This window comes from Budorcas taxicolor, chromosome 2 (genome assembly GCF_023091745.1).
Source record: "Budorcas taxicolor isolate Tak-1 chromosome 2, Takin1.1, whole genome shotgun sequence".
NCBI lineage: Eukaryota > Metazoa > Chordata > Mammalia > Artiodactyla > Bovidae > Budorcas > Budorcas taxicolor.
Window position 1 is genome coordinate 70,730,374 of NC_068911.1, and position 21,810 is coordinate 70,752,183.

At 36.5% G+C, this 21,810-nt stretch overlaps 1 protein-coding gene across 1 annotated transcript in view; it reads right to left on the reverse strand.

Moving 5' to 3' along the window:
* The window catches only part of UBR3 (ubiquitin protein ligase E3 component n-recognin 3), a 199,405-nt gene that overhangs the window by 101,119 nt on the left and 76,476 nt on the right, over window positions 1-21,810 (reverse strand). The window contains exons 11-19 of the mRNA XM_052658353.1: window positions 15,871-15,957; window positions 11,285-11,350; window positions 11,103-11,192; window positions 10,620-10,748; window positions 9,582-9,634; window positions 9,347-9,480; window positions 8,927-9,011; window positions 4,273-4,415; window positions 2,213-2,309 (exon numbers count right to left, since the gene is read on the reverse strand). Coding sequence (XP_052514313.1) covers window positions 2,213-2,309; window positions 4,273-4,415; window positions 8,927-9,011; window positions 9,347-9,480; window positions 9,582-9,634; window positions 10,620-10,748; window positions 11,103-11,192; window positions 11,285-11,350; window positions 15,871-15,957 — 884 coding nt within the window. The remainder of the gene's footprint in view (window positions 1-2,212; window positions 2,310-4,272; window positions 4,416-8,926; window positions 9,012-9,346; window positions 9,481-9,581; window positions 9,635-10,619; window positions 10,749-11,102; window positions 11,193-11,284; window positions 11,351-15,870; window positions 15,958-21,810) is intronic.

Below are 21,810 nucleotides of genomic sequence, written 5' to 3' on the forward strand. Positions count from 1 at the left end.
TATTTGAAAAATAAAAGACCACAGTTCTCTTTGCTTCACACAGTGCCTGGTATTTAATAATGCACTCAGTAAATGCATGTGTGTGTTTAGTCGCGTCTGACTCTGCGACCCCATGGCTGTAGCCTGCCAGGATCCTGTGTCATGGGATTCTCTAGGCAAGAGTACTGGAATTAGTAGCCATTTCTTCCTTCACAGGATCTTCCCAACCCCAGGATCAAACCCACATGCCCTGCATCTCCTGCACTGGCAAATGGATTCCTTACCACAGAGCCACCTGGGAAGCCCTTACTCAATAAATGTGCATTGTCAAATTGAATTTCACTTTTAAAACTGATTACATTAAGTATTTAATGACTCTTTCAAGGCCTGGAAAGCTTCAGGCCAATCCTAGTCCAAATTGCTATGTATTACAAAGTAAAGCAGAATAATAAAATTAACTATATATTTACTTCTTACATATTCAATGACAAGCTACCACATACTCCCCCTGAAAAAAAGCAGAGCCACTTAAGACAACAAACAGTATTTATGAAGGCCAGACTAGGTTTTCCATGGAAATGCTTCCTCCCACCCATCTTTCATTTTCAGCATAAACAATTTCAAATTTATTTACTCAATGAACAACACTGTGAATGTCAATTATGTGCCAGCAATGAGACAGATTCTGAAGATATAAAAGAGAAACAGACAAAAATAACTTCCTTCAAGTAATAAGAAAACAAACAAAAAAAAAAGCAAAAAAATAGTTGTAAAAAGCAAACAAATAGTTACACAACTATACAAAAACTATATAAAGAAGTTGCTAAGAAAGGAGAATCTAAGGCTATCTCCCCAAGAGTTTTAGAGAAAAGTAGAGAGAAATGCCATTTCCTTCTCCAACGCATGAAAGTGAAAAGTGAAAGTGAAGTTGCTCAGTTGTGTCCGACTCTTAGTGACCCCATGGACTACAGCCCACCAGGCTCCTCTGTCCATGAGATTTTCCAGGCAAGAGTACTGGAGTGGGTTGCCGTTGCCTTCTCCAAAGGGAGTGGAGAGCATGCTAAAATTCTGCATTATAAACTTTCTTCAGATGTATCTATTATGGTTCTTAAATTCAACATATATCTATTACTACAAACTCTTGGCAAAGAGAAGTTTCAATTATACCCAATATCTGTATTTACACTTTGATACTTATATGAACAAATATTTTCTCAAGATCAAATACATTTAAATCATTTCAAACTTGTTTTCAAAATGTTTGCACACAAATGAACTGAGCACAAATGAAAAGATGATATTCTATAATGCTCAGCAATACATTAACCATTTAATGTTTAAAAACAGGAGGAAATATTGGGTTGGCCAAAACACTGATTCAGGTCTTTCTGTAAACTCTTATGGAAGAGCCTGAACAAATTTTTTGTTCTTGCTGTTGTTCAGTTGCTCAGTCGTGTCCAACTCTGTGCCAACCCATGGACTGTGGCCTACCAGGCTCCTCTGTCCATGGGATTACCCAGGCAAGAATACCATAGGGGGATGCCATTTCCTCCCCAGGGGATCTCCCTGACTTAGGGATCGAACCCACGTCCCCACATCTCCTGCACTGAAGACAGATTCTCAACCAGTGACCAGCAGCAAAGACCCCATAAGAACTTTTTGGCCAATACAATACTACATTAAAAAGCAATATACAACAATAATATATTAGACTGAATTCTCCATTAAAAAGATAGCCTCAAAACTTTTCTGCAATTATCAACATTTTAACTATTTTGTTAAACATTTACATAGAAAATTCACTTTACTTTGGCTATTTTCCCAGTTGTTGAGAATACAGCAGTGTTACCACACTTTTTGTAGTTACCCACCGTCTCTGACATGAGACCATTTCATTCTTTTAACTAGTGCCTCCTCTACTGGTTTAAAAGCAGAACAGCACAAAATCCAGCTTTGCACTCCACTGGTCAAACAGCAACTATACACGTTTGTTATTTTTTATGCTTATTAGTGCTTTCTATAATTTATTTTTATCAGATTAGTGTCAGATTTTAGATCAAGATCTAGAGAATATAAATCTCAGCCACATTCTTTTTTAATCTTAAAATATTTCTTTCCTCTAAAGACTTAAAGTATACTTTAATGAGAGCATTATCACATTTGTGTTATAATTGAATTTTTTCTTATAAACAGAAGATATCCATTATTATACTAATCAATATAACAGACTTACAATGCTGTGTATCTGTCCATCGCAGACTGCACGTCTCTACGGTAAACTGTTCGAAGAATGACCATGACGGGGTCAAATTCGTGATCCCAGACTTCAGCTATCATTCAAAAGAGAGCAGAAAGAAAACACTGATGACTTCTTAGGAATCAAGTCGATCCCTAACGACTGTGCGTGCATGCTGAGTCGCTCAGTAGTATCTGACTTTTCTGCAGCCCCATGGACTGTAGCCCACCAGGCTTCTTTGTCCACAGAATTTTCCAGGCAAGAATGCTGGAGTGGGTTGCCATTTCCTCCTCCAGGGGATCTCCCCAGAGATCGAATCCATGTCTCCTTGTCTCCTGCACTGGCAGGAGATTCTTTACAATTGAGTCTCTAATGACTAATTACATTTCAGTATATCTTAAATTTAAAAGATGGTAAAGTTTAATTTGACTGAATTTCCCTCGTGGCTCAAGGGTAAACAATCTGCCTGCCAATGCAGGAGACACAGGTTCAATCCCTGGGTTGAGAAGATCTCTTACAGAAGGAAACTGCAACCCACTCCAGTATTCTTGCCTTGGAAATCCCATGAACAGAGGAGTTTGGCAGGCTACAGTTCATGGGATCACAATGGAGTAGGACACAACTTAGCAACCAAACAACAACTTTTGGAGCAAGGAAATGGTAAAACAGATGAGAAGCGATGTCCACTACCCACACTCATGTTAACAAGAGTAGGCCTGCTTTCATTGCTTTTGTGAAATAAATTCATTTAAGGCTTAATTCCCCAAAACTGCAAATTTATTTTAAATAGTTTTTAAAAAAAGGTTAAAAACAACTCATCCATTCCAACTTTTATTTTACAAAGAAGAAGTCAAATCCAAAGATAAAACACTGACTTTCTCAACGTCACACAACTAGCTGATACAATTCAGTATTTTATGTGAATGTGACACTCAGTTTCTTGATTCTAATTTCAAATGTCCAGTGCTCTGCCTCAGTGTCTCAAAATTTACTGTGTGACAACCATCCTATAGAGATTGGTAAAAAAGCAGATTTCCACAATCTATCCCCAGAAATCTAGACGAGAGCAGACTGGGGTTTAGGGATAGAAAATTGTATTTTAATAAGGACCCCAACATGAATAAGTCTGACAAAGGTAATGCTCACATCACACGTTATTAATAAGCATAGCACTATACAAGAACATCATCCTACTTCTAAGCGCATCTAAATTTTAGATACAAAGTGTTCTCTACAATAAAGAAATACTGTGCTTTTCCTTTAATGGAATACATTCCAACCAGAGATCCTGGATTGTTCTTGCTTCCTTTGTGAACTCTCTGAAAATTCCCACAAGATAAGGCTTATTTTGGTGCCTTTTATCAAACACAGTACATGTTATTTACAACTTCAAAGTGGGCATCATTTTTTCACTTAGACAACCAATGTCAGGGGTCAGGGGTGCAAGAAACCTGTAACCTCTACTTTCTTCAAAATTTCAATTTAATGAATATGTGACAGTGAAGAAGAAAAGATCATGGATAAAAATTTCACCTACTTCTGGCTTTTATCAAGCATGTCTCTACAAAGCCAGGGAGAAAACCTTAGAAAACCAATCATTTAAGGAAAAGGTTTCTATGTATTTATGAAGGTTTAAAACATATGAGAACATTATCACTATTCCATATAGATTTTTAACTGTTTCAAATTAAACTTAGGGTAGTGACAACTATTTCAAAATCAAATTTAAAAGGCAAATACACTCAGAGTGTTTTTAAGTATATATTTTACATCATAATTTCAAGCTCATTCACTTACAAACATAAACTTGTGTTCATAGATAAAGTTCCTTTTATAATTTAGACTCATCTCAGAAGTCTTACTATAACATAAATCATAGATTTTTAAATAAAAGGAATCAATATCACAGTATACTGAAAAAGAGAAACATACATGTAAGAAAGTTGAGGGGGAAACCAAAGCTAAGGAAATAAAAGGCAAACATTTTGTTTCAGTATACACAACGAGCCTTCAAAAAACCTGATATTTGAAAAATATATTCATAGATATAAACGTACCTTTAGGAGTATACATGCCTTGTTGCATAGAACCTCCAGGTTCAAAAACAGGAGCCTTAAAATCAGCTACCGCTGATAAAACTGATTCAAAGCTATAACTTCCTGGAATAATACCACTTTTAGGATTTGGATTTTCTGGAATATGATGCATGTGTCAAGAAAAAAAATTAATAACTAAAAGTCAGATTTATAATCTTATTAAGGTATTAGTTTCCAACTTTCTTTGCTAAAATATTCCTGTCTTGAGAACCCCATGAACAGTATGAAAAGGCAAAAAGACAGGACACTGAAAAATGAACACCCCAGGTCAGTAGGTGTCCAATATGCTAATGGAGATCAGTGGAGAAATAACTCCAGAAAGAATGAAGAGACGGAGCCAAAGCAAAAACAACACTCAACTGTGGATGTGATTGATGATGAAAGTAAAGTCTGATGCTGTAAAGAACAGTATTGCCGACAAACCTGAATGTTAGGTCCATAAATCAAGGTAAATTGCAAGTGGTCAAACAAGATGGCAAGAGTGAATGTCGACAGAACAGTATTGCCGACAAACCTGAATGTTAGGTCCATGAATCAAGGTAAATTGCAAGTGGTCAAACAGGAGATGGCAAGAGTGAATGTCGACATCTCAGGAATCAATGAACTTAAAAGGACTGGAATGGGTGAATTTAACTCAGATGACCATTGTATCTACTACTACGGGCAAGAATTCCTTAGAAGAAATGGAGTAGCCCTCATAGTCAACAGAAGAGTCTGTAAGGCAGTACTTGGGTGTAATCTCAAAAACGACAGAATGATCCCTGTTTGTTTCCAAGGCAAACCATTCAGTATCACAGTAATCCAAGTCTATGCCCCAACCAGCAACGCTGAAGAAGCTGAAGTTGAACGGTTCTATAAAGACCTACAAGACCTTCTAGAACTAACACCCAAAAAAGATGTCCTTTTCATCACAGGGGACTGGAATGCAAAAGTAGGAAGTCAAGAGATAACTCGAGTAACAGGCAAGTTTGGCCTTGGAGTACAAAATGAAGCAGCGCAAGGGTTAACAGAGTTTTGCCAAAAGAATGCACTGGTCACAGCAAACACCCTCTTCCTACAACACAAGAGAAGACTCTACAGATGGACATCACCAGATGGTCAACACCGAAATCAGACTGACTATATCCATTGCAGCCAAAGATGGAGAAGTTCTATACAGCCAGCAAAAACAAGACCAGGAGCCAACTGTGGCTTAAATCATGAACTCCTTATTGCCAAATTCAGACTTAAATTGAAGAAAGAGGGGGAAACCACCAGACCATTCAGGTATGACCTAAATCAAATCCCTTATGATTATACAGTGGAAGTGACAAACAGATTCAAGGGATTAGATCTGATAGAATGCCTGAAGAACAATGGATGGAGATTCGTGACACTGTACAGGAGGCAGTGATCAAGACCATTCCCAAGAAAAAGAAATGCAAAAAGGCAAGATGGTTGTCTGAGGAGGCCTTACAAATAGCTGCGAAAAGAAGAGAAGTGAAAGGCAAAGGAGAAAAGGAAAGATATATTCATTTGAATGCAGAGTTCCAAAGAATAGCAAGGAGAGATAACAAAGCCTTCCTCAGTGATCAATGCAAAGAAACAGAGGAAAATAACAGAATGGGAAAGACTAGAGATCTCTTCAAGAAAATTAGAGATACCAAGGGAACATTTCATACAAAGATGGGCACAATGAAGGACAGAAATGGTATGGACCTAACAGAAGCAGAAGATATTAAGAAGTGGCAAGAATACACAGAAGAACTATACAAAAAAGATCTTCATGACCCAGATAACCACGATGGTGTGATCACTGGCCTAGAACCAGACATCCTGGAAAGCAAAGTCAAGTGGGCCTTAGGAAGCATCACTATGAACAAAGCTAGTGGAGGTGATGGAATTCCAGGTGAACTATTTCAAATCCTAAATGATGATGCTGTGAAAGTGCTGCACTCAATATGCCAGCAAATTTGGAAAACTCAGCAGTGGCCACAGGACTGGAAAAGGTCAGTTTTCTTTCCAAACAACCCCCAAGAAAGGCAATGCCAAAGAATGCTCAAACTACCACACAATGGCATTCATCTCACAAGCTAGCAAAGTAATGCTCAAAATTCTCCAAGCAAGGCTTCAACAGTATGTGAACAGTGAACTTCCAGAGGGTCAAGCTGGATTTAAAAAAGGTAGAGGAACCAGAGATCAAATTGCCAACATCCTTTGGATCATCAAAAAAGCAAGAGAGTTTCAGAAAAACTCTACTTCTGTTTTACTGACTACACAAAGCCTTTGACTGTGTGGATCACAATAAACTGTGGAAAATTCTTAAAGAGATGGGAATACCAGACCACCTTACTGCCTCCTGAGAAACCTGTATGCAGGTCAAGAAGCAACAGTCAGAACAGTACATGGAACAACAAACTGTTTCCAAATAGGGAAAGGAGTACATCAAGGCTGTATATTGTCATCCTGCTTATTTAACTTATATGTAGAGTACATCATCCAAAATGCCAGGCTGGATGAAGCACAAGCTGGATTCAAGATTGCTGGGAGAAATATCAATAACCTCAGATATGCAGATGACACCATCCTTATGGCAGAAAGCAAAGAAGAACTGAAGAGCCTCTTGATGAAAGTGAAAGAGGAGAGTGAAAAAGTTGGCTTGAAACTCAACATTCAGAAAACTAAGATCATGGCATCCAGTCCCATCACTTCATGGCAAACAGAAAGGGGAACAATGGAAGCAGTGACAGACTTTATTTCGGGGGGCTCCAAAATGACTGCAGATGGTGACTGCAGCCATGAAATTAAGACGCTTACTCCTTGGAAGGAAAGCCATGACCAACCTAGACAGTATTAAAAAACAGAGACATTACTTGGCCAACAAAGGTCCATCTAGTCAAAGATATGGTTTTCCCAGTAGTCATGTATGGATATGAGACCATAAAGAAAGCTGAGCACCGAAAAATTGATGCTTTTGAACTGTGGAGTTGGAGAAGACTCTTGAGAGTCCCTTGGACTGCAAGGAGATCTAAAAAGTCAATCCTAAAGGAAATCAGTCCTAAGTATTCATTGGAAGAACTGATGCTGAAGCTGAAGCTCCAATACTCTGGCCACCTGATGCTAAGAACTGACTCACTGGAAAAGACCCTGATGCTGGGAAAGATGGAAGGCAGGAGGAGAAGGGGATGACAGAGGATGAGATGGTCGGATGGCATCATTGACTCAACTGACATAAGTCTGAGCAAGCTCAGTGAGTGGGTGATGGACAGGGAAGCCTGGTGTGCTGCAGTCAATGGGGTCGCAAAGAGTCTCACATGACTAAGACTGAACTCAACTGAACTGAATTGGCTGTAATATATAAAGCTGGCCACAAGAGGGCTACATAATACAACAGTTCAATAATAACTTTTTTAACTGTGATTTTTAAAAATAGCTTAATGCAGCTTAATTTTTAAAATAGCTTATTTTTAAGATAGCTTAATTAATAGCTTACTAATAAATTATATGCTGAAGTAGTTCTGATGTATATTCCCCCCAAAACAAAAGAATACAGTTTCAGGAAATGAAAAAAAAAACCTTTTAAAATTAATCTCCATTTTCAACAATTTGCAAATAATGTTATATATTTCATCTTCGAAAATCAAAGACAGTATACTAAATATCAGCCCAGATTTTTACGAGCAAAGATTATTTCATAAAAGACACAAAATATCCTCCTCAAAATAAGAATGAAAAAATACTAAGCAAATTTTTCAAAAAGAAGAAAACCAGAAAACCCTAGATCCTTTCCTATTGGTTTCACATTAAAGCTATATAATTTTTTCTAAATTCAAAGTTATGGAGAATTCTTTTGCTCTTTTACAGCACTGATACACAGTGATACACATAAAGGCTGAATGAAATCATCAAACAGTATCAAGTTGTTGTTTGCTTAAGAAAATCTTCAAGGTTATCAAATAGACTTTCTAATAGGAGCCAGTTCATAAAATTTTAGTCAATTATTTCAAACAAAATCATAATGTACAAAGTAAATTCAAAAACTCACAAAGCAAATTTTACCACTAAATAACATGATAACCTTTGTCTAAAACTTTATGAAGAATACCTTAAAAACATAATAAAGTGTCCACTGAATCCTCAGTCCTATAGAGAACCTTAAGGTTTTAAAGTTTGTAGACAATAGCCTTTGCCCTTCAAAGCCTCTTGGTTTAAAACTGAATTCTCAGGAAAAAAATACTCAATGTTTAAAACTCTGATAATTATAAGACATAACTCTAAATTTTAATGATGAATTCCATCCTGGTTATACAAATATAGTAGACCTAGCTGCCTTTTACCAAGTGTCCAGCTCCCTTTTACTACTGCTATCCTAGGTCAGGTTCTGGGGTGCCCAGAGCAGAGTCCTGATGCTTAAACAAAGTCTAACAAGGGCACCCTGAGAGATGATGATTAGAAGCAAATCTGCCACTGGTCTTGAACACAGAATTGAACAAAAAAATTGGGAGTTTTTTTCCATATTATTTTCCAACCTCAAAAAAAAAAGTTTTAATCAGAAAGTGATATATTTTAATCCATAAATATTACTTGTAATTTAGATCCTACAACTAAAAGAAAATTAAACTCTTAAAAGGATATGAGGTCCAGCAATGAACTGTGTGTTCTGTCATTCATACACAGCTGGGCTACCATCTCTGCTCTGAGAATCTCATCATCAGACATTCCTAAAATTAAAAATAGAATTAATATATCTGAATATTTATATATTATAAAGAAACAACTTACCACACAATTAAGTTATTTTACCAAAAATGAGATGCTTCAAAAATCATAGGGCAAAGAAAACAATGCCCCAATATAACTGCAGTTTAACTGCCCTGCTATTTGCAGTTCCCTTAAGTAAGGGTTCAAAGAATATTCTAAAAGGAGTATTAACAGTAAAACATATTGTGTCAAGAGTATGAAATGCATCCTTTCCTTTTTTTCCATAAACCAGTTACTACCACAGGGTAAGGGGAGGAAAGGGAGGTACCCAAGTATTTGTATTAGTGCTTTTTACCTAAATGTAAACGAAGACTCAAAAGAATCACAAGAAATGTAAGAGCGCCTTCTAACATGGATCTCTCATGCTCTGCATCAAGTACTGTGTTTTGATGTTGTGAAGCCATTGTCAACAAATCCACTACCTTAAATCTATTAAAAAAATATTTGAGACAGATTTTTTTAAAGTTAAGACAAAATTAACTTAAATTCCAAATACTTCCTAATACCTGTATTAATAAAACTATGCTTACCTTTCAAAGACAGATGAAATAAAATAATCTGGATCAAGTCTAGATGCACAAACCTTTAAAAGATCAATAAATAAATAAATAAAAATAAAACCCACAAGGTTTATTTCTCAGTAGTATTTATTTATTCAGTATTCTTCTTTTTTTAATTTAAATTTATTTAATTGGAGGCTACTTTACAATATTGTATTGGTTTTCCCATACATCAACATGAATCCACCACGGGTGTACATGTGTTCCCAATCCTGAACCCCCCTCCCACCTCCCTCCCCATACCATCCCTCTGGGTCATCCCAGTGCACCAGCCCCGAGCACCCTGTATCCTGCATCGAACCTAGACTGGCGATTCGTTTCCTATATGATATTAGACATGGTTCAATGCCTCTTTTTCTTTTTTTCTTCCTCTTTTCCACCTCTGGGTACGCACATGGCTTGCAGGATCTTAGTTCCCCAACTAGGGATTGAACCTGGGCCCTTGACAGTGAAAGCACCAAGTCCTAAGCACTGGACCATGAGGAAATTCCCCAGTTTTATTTCTTGTGTTTATCATTCCTCTTATTTTCTGTATCGTATTTGTTCCAACAGCTTACCTGGAAGCAAGTCTTTCATATGCAAGTCACTCTCGCCCTTTATTTAACTCACAGACCAACCCAATACATCCGCAGGCCCCTCGGCCAGGGCAGGTACCAGAGAGCTGGGGATGGCCTTTATGCCCCAAAGCCCACCAAGATGATTCAAACCAGCCAATGCTAAACTACTTCCCTAGCCCTGCCTTGCCTTTCCTATGGAAACCTCAATAAAGCTTCTGATCTAGGATTTCCCCTCATTCCTCTGTCCCCTGACAAAAATCTAATGCTTCCCCTTTGGTCCTGTGTGGCATGGCATGCCCCTCTCCCTTTGGAAAATGTAAGTAATAAAATTCTTCTTTCAATAGCACTGACCTCTCTGTGTCCTCATTTAGTCACCTCTACAAATTAAAATCCCACAGGTACAAATGAGATACTTCTGAAGTTCAACATCTCCATCACTAGACTGGCTTACCTGTAACAGGTAAATGTCAGGATCAATCATGGAATTACAGAAATGAGACTGGACATAGGTCATGGCTTGTCCTTTGATCTGCAGACCATTTCTTACCCACATATTGCTATGGATTTCAGCAAGACTTGCCTAGTAAAACAAAAATTAATTGAACAAACAAGTCATCTATAGTCAACCTTTATAAAATCATGTTACGATAAACAATCATTTCAAAATATTTTACAGCTTAATCAGAGCATAAGCCTGATATTCTATCTAGTATTCAGGATAGTCAGTTCAAATATATAATTTTAAAATAATCACTATATTTTATATACTCCTTCTTTTGGAGCTTATATATGAGTTAAGTTGCCATGATGACTCCTGGGTACATTTATAATAATATTCACTGAAACCTTAAATGAGGTCTCCTGCATTGCAGACAGGTTCTTTACCGTCTGAGCCACTAGGGACTCCAGCCAGCCCAAAAGCCTAAATACATACCTGAATTTGTAGTGGGTGAATCATTAGTTTCATTAACATTTCCTGATCTGGCAAAACAGAATCCAAATCTAGTTCTTGACATTTCACAGCCTAAAAATTGTTATTAAAAAAGTTACTAATTTAATACATATTTCCCAATGTTCATAAAACAGATGAACAGAGTATTTAATGAAAACTTTTACCTTACTCAAAAACATAGCGTAATAACGATGTAGTGGCAGATGAAAAGTAACTTGGTTAGGTGCTGGCTGGAAAGAAAGAAAATCCAGAAGTCAAATAATACTTTACCAAATTCAAAGGTTTTAAAATGCTAAAACAACACTTCCACCTTGATTTATTGGCCTACACTTTTTTTTATCAAAAAGTAAGATTTTAGACGTTATAGTTTAAAAACCCCACTGTAGAAAAAAGTATTACAATTTAAAGACCCAAATGCAAGTTCCTTAAAGGCAGAAACTATATACTCAAACTATATACTCAATCCTCTGATGCATCTCGTACAGAATAAGGGATGGAAGACGTTTCCCTTTACAGTCGGCCATTTCAGAATCTTCAAATGCATGCACAACAAATGTGATGATAATAACAAAAACAATAATCACAGCTAACATTCACTGAGTGTGCCAGTCACCGTGCTGATAAGCACTTTATTCATATTTAATTTAATCCTAGGAGACCCCTATGGGGTAGAAATTGAATATTCCAATTTTATAAATAGGGAAATTCAATTTTAAAAAACTTAACTTCCTAAAGCTAACATGTAGTGAACTGAGAAGCTAGTCTGCTATATTCAGAATTATCTGAGGGTCTGACTACAGCCCTATCCTGAAGTGCAGTTAAAGGGCTTACCTAGCTGGATGAGATGCTCCCCATATCAGTGGTGAACACAGACTCTATAGGAAAGCTTAGTACAGTACACGTCAGAGATCTTTGATATCCTTGTGGATATTATAAAAAGTGTATTTTAAATCTGTGACTCCCATGGGTCACACTATTGCTAAAGGGCAAACACAAATTGTTGTTTTTCTTAAACAAGAAAAATGAAACATTAAAAGATATCATTTGTTTTTAATGCTTCTATAAATTTTTAGTAGTTTTCTCCTGTTAAAAAAATCTAGCCAAAACATTCTCATAATTATGCTAATATAGTATCATATTGAGTCATAAAGATTTGAAATGTCACCATCCCTGAAAGAGTTTTTTCCAAAACCAGTATGAGAAAAAAATCCTCTTTAACATGTGAATAACCATCTATAGAAAGTTGTTCTAATAAATGTCTGACTTCCAGAAAAAGGGAGGAATTTCTGACACATGCTGCAATTTGGATGAACCTTTGAGACATTATGCTAAGTGAAATAAACCAGTCACAAAAATACATATACTGTATGATTCCACTTAGGTATGCCAAGCAGTCAATATCATAGAGACACAAAGTATAATGATGGCTGCCAGAGGCTGGGGGTAAGGGAAAATGAGATTATTGGGTTTGCTGGGGACAGAGTTTCAGTTTTACTAAACAAAGTTCTGGAGGTTGGTTGCACAAGAATGTGAATAACTGTATACTTTAAAAAAGGTTTAAAAGGTGGTAAATTTTATGTGCATTTCACCATAATCAAAAATAAAAATCAAACAAGTTTGCCCTATATTACTATCATCGTTTGAGTAACATAACATATACTAACTAGCTAAATCAGAATCTCCTTCAATTTCCTTTGAAGGCATCAAGAACAGTGGTGAAGAGCAGGCTCTTAAAAGCTGGGTTTGCATGCATTCAAATCCAGACTCTGCCACCTATAGCTATAAAACTGAGAGCAAGTTACTTCTCTGTGCCTAAGCTGCCCCATCCATAAAGTGAAGATAATAAGCAGATGGACAACTGTGAGGATAAAGTAAAAGAACACAGAACTCAACACACATTTCTATTAATTGCTAAGCCATAGGCTCTATCTTGTCTTTTAAGGCTTGAGCATATGTTAAACACACATTCTTCTGCAGCTTTACATTCCATAATCTCCCTTTGTCCAATGTCACAAATAAGCTACTTGAAAAACTCTTTTAACACTCCTTCCAAATATACTGAGGTGTTTCTTAGATTCCATTCTCAGCTTTCCACTGTTCCCATTTGAGACACTTCGTTCAGTTTATAGCTTCAACTGCCAACACAAGATGACTACTAAATCTCAGCAGAAATTTCACTCCTGAACTCCAAACCCTACATTCAAGTATCTACCGAACATCAACACTTATTTAACATCCCATGGGGACCACAAATACACTGTGTCCAGATCAAACTCAGCATCTTTGCCCTAAAACTCAATCTTTCTCAATGTTTCTTCTGCAAATTCCCAGTAATAGAAATCTGAAATGTAAACTCTTTCCTTCTCTCAAATCTCCTCACTTGCTAAGGCGTCAAAGTGTGTTTGATTTTCTAAGTACCTCTTAATTCTACTTTTTCCTCTTTCCACATTGCCTCTAACCAACCTTAGCTCAGGCTCTCAACATTTAGTGCCCAGATTTCAGTGCTAACCTTTGCTTCTATTCTTACCCTCTATAAGAAGCTTTTTGTGGTATCTGTCTAGCTCACAAACCTCCCTCTTCTTCTCAGAATGTCCCTTCCTCCGCCCTTTCCAAATACATACACACAGGAATTGGAGCCTGCCAGTCAAGTTTAGAGCAGTCACATCTGACTAGATCAGGGCAGGGGATCCCTATCCCATCATGGGCAATGAGGTTCTCTCTCACTTGAAAACTGAACTGGGATTTAAAGACATCTGTGGAGATTCTTGGAGTATGGCTGAAACTGCAATATAAGACAATTATAGGAAGATAATGTTTAACAAAGGCAAAAAAAAAAAAGCACAGAAAAACCAATCTACAGAAAGAGAAGAAAAAAATGAGGCAGAAAGAGCAAGGAAAAGCAAGAGACAAGAGCTCCTGTTCAGCATTCCACTCAGTTCCTGAAGTCCAGAATGCCATAAGATCCCTGAACGATCTCTCTGTACTCATAATAAAGTATCGCTCCTTTAAATCAGGCTGCCTTAAAAGTGTTTTAAAAAGAAGCTTAATTAATACATCTACTTAAATCTGTTTTTAAATGCATATTAAATTTTCATACTGCCAGGAGATAGTCTTACTGAACATTACTTTAACCCTGTACTTCTCCATTTATCATCTTTTAATGGCTCCCTATAGTTTTAACCTCCTTTAACTGTCCAACTCTTGAGAGATAGGACTCTCCGGCCTTATCTATTGTCATATAAACTCATACACTATAAGTAGAGCCTTTGTATATGCTCTTCCCTTGGCCTCAAATGCTATATATACTTGCTCCCGCTGGATTAATGTACCATAAGACTTTGCTGAAATAACATTTCTACTAGGAAGTTTTTCCTGAGTCCCTCAGGGTAAATCAGATGCTCCACTCTATTCTCCCCTATAGCACCCTCGTCAGAACTTTATACAGAAGCATTCTGATCATATTAGCCATTTACTTGTCTTCCATTTCCCCAAATTAGGAACCCTTTCATCACTGTAACCCCAGTGTTTAGAACATAGTAAACATTCAATAAATATTTGCTGGGTAAACACACGTTCTACTTTTCTCTCATGAGAGAAGACTCTAACTACTCTGCTATATACTCATAAATGTTGCTCTGCTATACACTCATAAATGATATTTAGAATTTCAGGATTCTTTAGAATTTCAGTCTACACTTTGGGAAAAATTTATTCCATCCTGTGTTCTAAGTGATTGTTTGATATGTCTTAATTCAATTCAAAAATTATTATTTACTTCATCTGTGCTGGATTACTGCAATAACTTCTGACCTCCATACTCAGGCTGACAGAACAAATATTTATCACATACGAAATACATGCCTTTTGGTCAATCCTCACTAGCTAATAGTATTATCTTAAAGAAATGAGTAGACAGACTCGGTAATGCTTTAAAACAAACAAAAACACTGTCAAGAAGACACAGCTATTTGATTTGTGGCAGAGCAACAGTTTTTACTCAGGTATGCCTAATTCTAAAGCTCTTTTCATTGCCAACAGCTAGTACAGCTGAAATACTACCAGACAAGCAGTTGAGAGATGTAGGCTCTAGACCCAGAATTATTAGTAGTTTGCCATAAAACTACAGGCAAGTCACTTAATATCTCTATCTCCATTTTACATCTATGAAAAAGGAAAGGATAACAATATCTTCCCTACTTAACCAGGGTTGTTTTCAGAAACAAATATGTCAAAGCACTTTAAGAAACAAGAAACTTTTAAACATCGTAAAAGACATATTGTTTGATTCCCAAATGCTACTTAAACTTTCATTCTTTTTTCTTTCATTCTTTATTTAATTCTTCTCAGTTCATTATCAATGACAATTACTTCTGCTCATACCCACAGAGCAGTGACCAATTGATAAAGCTGTGGTGCATTTTCCATCAATCTCCTCTATTCTATTCACATTTGCACTGCCACTTTTTCCTCCCTGAAAGAAACTGATATTCACTCCTGAGAAATACACATTTAATAACATTAAAAAATATATCCTTCTCTAGGAAATAAGCAAATACAGTTAACATACTGTAGAATCCCCTAAATAACAAATGATTGGTCTCTTACTTCCTCCTTTTTTAAAGCCTAGTGATTTTATGCTTATTCTGACATCTTTCCCTTATCCCATGAAAAGACATTCATTATTTTCAAGGTTAAATGAGATCTACACTTCTTTTCTTAAATGCTTTTACATAATCAAAAATATACATACCTCATCTACGAAGTTAATAGCATCAAACCAGTCTTGAAGAGCTTCAAGGCAATATCTAACAACATTTCGGGTATATTCTTGAGTTTCCTAAAATAATAAGCCTTATAAATTTACAGTATATAAGTATATATATGCTCAACTTCAAAATATATGCAATGTATAAAAATAGTTATGTGTATTATATACATGTAAAATAATAAAATATACATATGTTCAAAATAACCACATTTGCCATTTCAAGAAATCATTTCACAAACTAATAGTAAAAATTAGTGATAGTCATAAAAATTAAAGAACACAATATATCACCCTCTATATAATATATTCCTGAAAATGAATCAAAGCTGAAATAAATTTATGTGATGTAAACTGGATTCCATTTCAAGAGATCCTAAAAATGTAAGTTCCCTACTGTTATTATTGGATGGAGTTTCATTTAGAATGATAAAAATAAAAGTTTCAGAAATGGATGGTTGCACAACATTGAGAATGTATGTATTTAATGTCACTGAATTATATACCTAAAAATGGGTTAAAGCAGTAAAAAAGAAAAATTATGTTATGCATATTTTGCCACAATAAAAAAAAGAGGGCAGAACATAGGAGTACTATAAACAGCCTGTGAATATCTTAGCTTGCAAATGACTATGTTCCCCTTAAAATAAGGGTACTGTGGAAGAATATTGTGAGCTTCCTGGATGGCGCTAGTGGTAAAGAACCTGTCTCCCAGTGCAGGAAATATAGAGAGACCCAAGTTTGACCCTGGGTCGGGAAAATCCCTTGGGGGAGAGCATGGCAACCCACTCCAGTATTCTTCCCTAAAGAATCCCTTGGACAAAGGAGCCTGGCAGGCTACAGTTCATAGGGTCGCAAAGAGTAGGACATGACTGAAGTAACTTAGCACACACACACGAAAGAATACTGTAATGTTTTACGGAGAAATTGATTCAGTGAAATGGGAAAGTATTAAGTTAAACATGGAAAAATAAATCATGATACCCTCTCTTTAAAAAATTAGGCAAAGGATTTGAATAGACATTTCTCCAAAGAGGATCTACAAATGACAAATATGCACAAGAAAAGATGCCAATACTATCAGTCATTAGGAAAATGCAAATCAAAGTCACAATGAGATACCACTTTATACCTATTTGGATGGTTGTAATTTTTGAAATGTAAAATAAGTGTTGGCAAGAATACAGAGCAACAAACTCTCATACATAGCTGGTAGAAATATAAAACGGTGCAGCCGTTTTTAAGTTAAACAGAGTTACCATGAAAGTGAAAATGAAGAGTGCTCAGTCGTGTCCTACTCTTTGCGACCCCATGGACTATATGGTCCATGGCATTCTCCAGGCCAGAATACTGGAGTGGGGAGCCGTTCCCTTCTCCAGCACATCTTCCCAACCCAGGGATAGAACCCAGGTCTCTCGCACTGCAGGTGGATTCTTTACCAGCTGAGCCACCAGGGAAGCCCACAGAGCTACCACATGACCAAGCAATTCTACTCTCATATACCCAAGAGAGCTGAAAACATACATTCACACAAAAACCTATACAAATGTTCACAGCAACATTACCCACAGAGCCAAAAACCGAAATCAACCCATAAATGGACAAATAAGTGTGATACCCCTGTGCTATGGAATACTATTTAGGAGATTAGCGCCTTCCAGGAAACGAGACGAGGTTGGAACGGAGAGGCTGCGTTTTCTTTTTTGGCAGGGGGTAGGGGCACAGTGTTGAAAACGTTCTGGAACTAGTGGTGACTGCAGCACAACTTTGTGAATACACTGTAAACTACTTAATTGTATAGTTTAAGAAGATTAAAATGGCTCTCAATAAAAAGGTTTTAGAAAAACATTTTGGGGCATCAATGTCAACAAAAGGTACCATCACGGTCAAACAGGTTCCTGTTATTGAAGAAGCAAATGGAAACAAGGTGCATACAACGCTCTATGTCATACTAGCACTACATCTGACAAGTGCTGGTTAAGTTCTGCAAAGAGTCACCGCCAGACTCAACTTATGTCTAGCTTGCAGTAATCTAAAGCTTGCCACTAGATGGAAATTTCACAGCTTATTTGTTCCCGTTTAGGAAGCAAAAATTAGTGACATTCTAGAAATGTGCCATCCCTTTATCCAAGCTAGCTATTATTAATTTAGTATAACTTGTTCAATGATCCCTTAGCACTTTTAAGAACCAAATAGCATACAAGGCAATCATACAAAGAAAGTAAGCTATGAGGTGAAGTTTTCTTTTTTATTGCTAATCCTCTAGTTTTACATTTTATAATTAAAAAACATAAAGAAACAGCTTTTTAAATACTCTTTTTTTCTAGTTTACATTTCTAAAACCTCAACACTGCTGCTAAAAATCTCTAGACATTCCTCTTTAAGAGACAATTATAGCAAAGTGATAAAAAGCACTGGTTCTGAAATCAGATAGATTTGTTTTCAAACTCAAGCTTCTACTTGTAGTTGTGTAAATGTGGGAGAGTTGTTCAACCTCTGAAAAAAAAGGGATGATACTCTCTACTTTATAAGAGATGCTATGAAGATTAGATAAGAACATAACATGAGGAATATAGTGTAAGAATAAAGTCTGGCATAGTATAGGTTCTCAACAAGAGAACATCTTATCTAGGAACCAGATGTCCCTTTAGCTGACAAACTCCTCTCTTATTACAAGATAACATGAGCTCATTTTTCTCTAAGGGACCCAAAATACAATGAAATCCTGGCCTTCAAAAGTGAAAAATAACTACTGCCTGAAAACAATGATTTCTCTTCATCACAGAGAGAAACATAGCTTCAGTCTTATAATCCAAATTCATTCTAAACAGTTGTCAGAATAATCTTCCTAAAATACTGATCTTCTCATATCAACATCAGATCAGTCCTCTCTCCAAAGGCAGCATCTCTTCTGTTGGCTTATATGATGCTGCATTCTTCTGTTTATTTTCTCCTTTCCCTTTCTGACATTTAAATGTTAACTTTTTCTTCAAAGTCCATTTCCCTTTTCTCCCAACTTGACTACATTCCATCCCCTGGCAATAAATGCCATTTTTATTCTCAAGGGTCTAAAATTTATACCCTAGCCCAGACTTCTTTGAGTACAAAACTCATATATCCAACTGCTTATTCACTATTTCCACTTGGATGTTTCAGAGGCATCTCAAACTTATCTAACTCTGAAAACTTTAAACCTGCTTTTCTATTATCTTTTTCACCTCTGTAAAATTATCTCCATATACAGCTACTCAAAAATTTATCTAACTCATCAATAACATACAATCCATCACCAACCCTCTTGATTCTACCTTCAAAATACATCTTTAACATTCAAAATGCACCTTTAATACATCTTGAATTTCAAACCTGAAATTTCTACAATATCACCACAGCATCTTAACTGGTCTATTTGCTACTAGTCTTGATGCTCCCCATACTCTCCTCAATCCAGTCTTTCCAAACAAACAGAATGAACTTTTAAATGTAAGTCTGATCACATCAAACCCCTACTTTAAAATATTCACTGGCTTCTCCTTAAAATTAAATCCAAGGCTCATTAACATGATCTATAAGAACCTGCATTAATAATCTACTCTCTGCCTATCTCTCCAATTCCATCTTATTCTCTGGCTCCAGCCACAAACTCCTTAAAAAGACCAATCACCTACTCATTGGGGGTAGGTTATTCCATACCGTCTCCCTTACTACCAGCCCTAATCCCACTTTTATTCTTCATATAGCTGGCTTCTTCATATTCTTTCTTCAAAAAGGCCTTCCCTGATCCTCAAAACCATCAATCTCCACACTCATCATTCTCACAGTAACCTGATATTTTCCTGTAGAATATTTACAAACGCTTATAAAACAAGTCTACATGCCTACTTACTTAATGTCTATCTCTGCTATTAGACTGCTCCATAGAGCAAGAACATCTATTTGATTTGTCTGACACCCGAAACCCAAACATCTACATAGCATCTGGCATAGAAGAGCGTTCAATAGACTTTTTTTTTAATAAATGAACAAACAAATCTCATATTAGATGACATGGTTTTTTTTTTTTTTTTAATAAATGCTACAATGGAAATTAAAGGAAGTACTATAAAAACAGAGACTAGAATCATAAATCTGAAAGAAGTTAAAATGAGCAGATTACATGTCAGCTGAGTCTTTGAATACAATCTTTGAAAAGCTAATACTAATGGCTTTTCATTCCAGTTAGAACTGCTGCCAAGATCCTACTGTACACCAAACAAGTCAAAATCTCTAGCAGTGACACTTAAGCATATATATTTTTTAAGCTTCCCAGATGATTCTCATATAACAGAAGCACTGGACTAAGCAGAAAGAATGAGTGTGTATGTCAAAAAAAAAAAAAGGACTAATTTGAACAAAACCACTGAAATCAAGAAAGGAACTGCATGCTGAGGAATACTAATCAAGCCAATGAAAGCATGGAGGTAGATGGGGTATAGGAAGGCAAATTATTACAAATACGTTGAAGACAAATTGTGGAAGTTCTTAAATGCCTCTACAGGAAATAAGGACATTATCCTGTAGACAGAAAGGAATGTGAATGATTTTTAAGCGAAGGAGAAATAAGCACAGAGCTCAGAGACTTAGATATTAGGAAAGACTAGAGTAGGAAGAATCTAGAGGCAGAAAAATCAGTTAAGAAGTTACCTTAACAACCAAGATTTTAAAAATACTGACATAAAGAAATAAAACAGAGGAAAGAAGTGGTAGAGAGACATTTCTGGACAAAAGGGAGAATTCACGGTATCTGATTACAGTCTGAACACAGCTGGGGAGGTTTCTATACTGGAAACCTGCATCATTTATAACAGCATACATAAAATGACATAAAGGACACAGTATAGACACAGGTTTTTAAAAAGTTAGTTAGGAACCTGAGAAAACTCATGTACCTATAAGGAGAATACCAGAATATTCTGACATTCTACCCTGAATAACCAGAGCTATTGGAAATTTGAACCTGGCTAGCCTGTAACAAAGTTGTGAGTCATCTGCATTAAGAGAAAGCTGGAGTCATGAGAGAAAATAGAAAGCCACTTAAAGAAACACATATATTTAAAGAATATATGTAAAAGAGTCTCATAATAACCCTGTGAGTAAGAGCAGGCTTTGCTGTCCCATTTCTGTTTTGTTCCCTTTAGGTTTTTAAAAGAAAAAGTCTGAGAAGTTCAAATGGTTTTAAATGAGTTGACCAAGTCACCTAAGTTGAAAGAGGCAGAACCAAAAGCACTATACAACCTTTTGCAGCGTGCTTACTGGAACAGGCTAGCAGGTAGGACTTCATGGGATCCAAACAGCAAAATCTTTAAGTCCTTAGTTTCGTAGGGTCAGGAGATAACATTTTTCTGAACTATCCAAGGATTCTGGAGACCCATCAAACCAATACTTTAAAATGCAAAGGTAGATATATGTATTTTTATAGAAAGACAAAAACACATGCAATTATAAGTGAGCTGGGCTTCCCTGGTGGCTCAGACGGTAAAGCGTCTGCCGGCAGTGCGAGAGACCCGGGTTTGATCCCTGGGTTGAGAAGATCTCCTGGAGAAAGAAATGGCAACCCACTCCAGTACTCTTGCCTGGAAAATTCCATGCGCTGAGGAGCCTGGTAGGCTACAGTCCATTGGGTCGCAAAGAGTTGGACACGACTTCATGTTTCTTAACCAATTATAAGAATTTATGTTGTTGTTATATACTCTTAGGTTCTTTTCACAAACAGGAATTGTATGAAATGTATATTGATTTTGTTCTTGGAATCTTAAAAGTGTAAACTTTAAGTTTATCCTCATCCCTTGAAAGATAAGAAACATTAGGTAACTAACTGATAATGGATAAAATGAAACAATAAAGATGAATGTGCAGCTACAAAGACTATTTATAATAAGGGAAGGT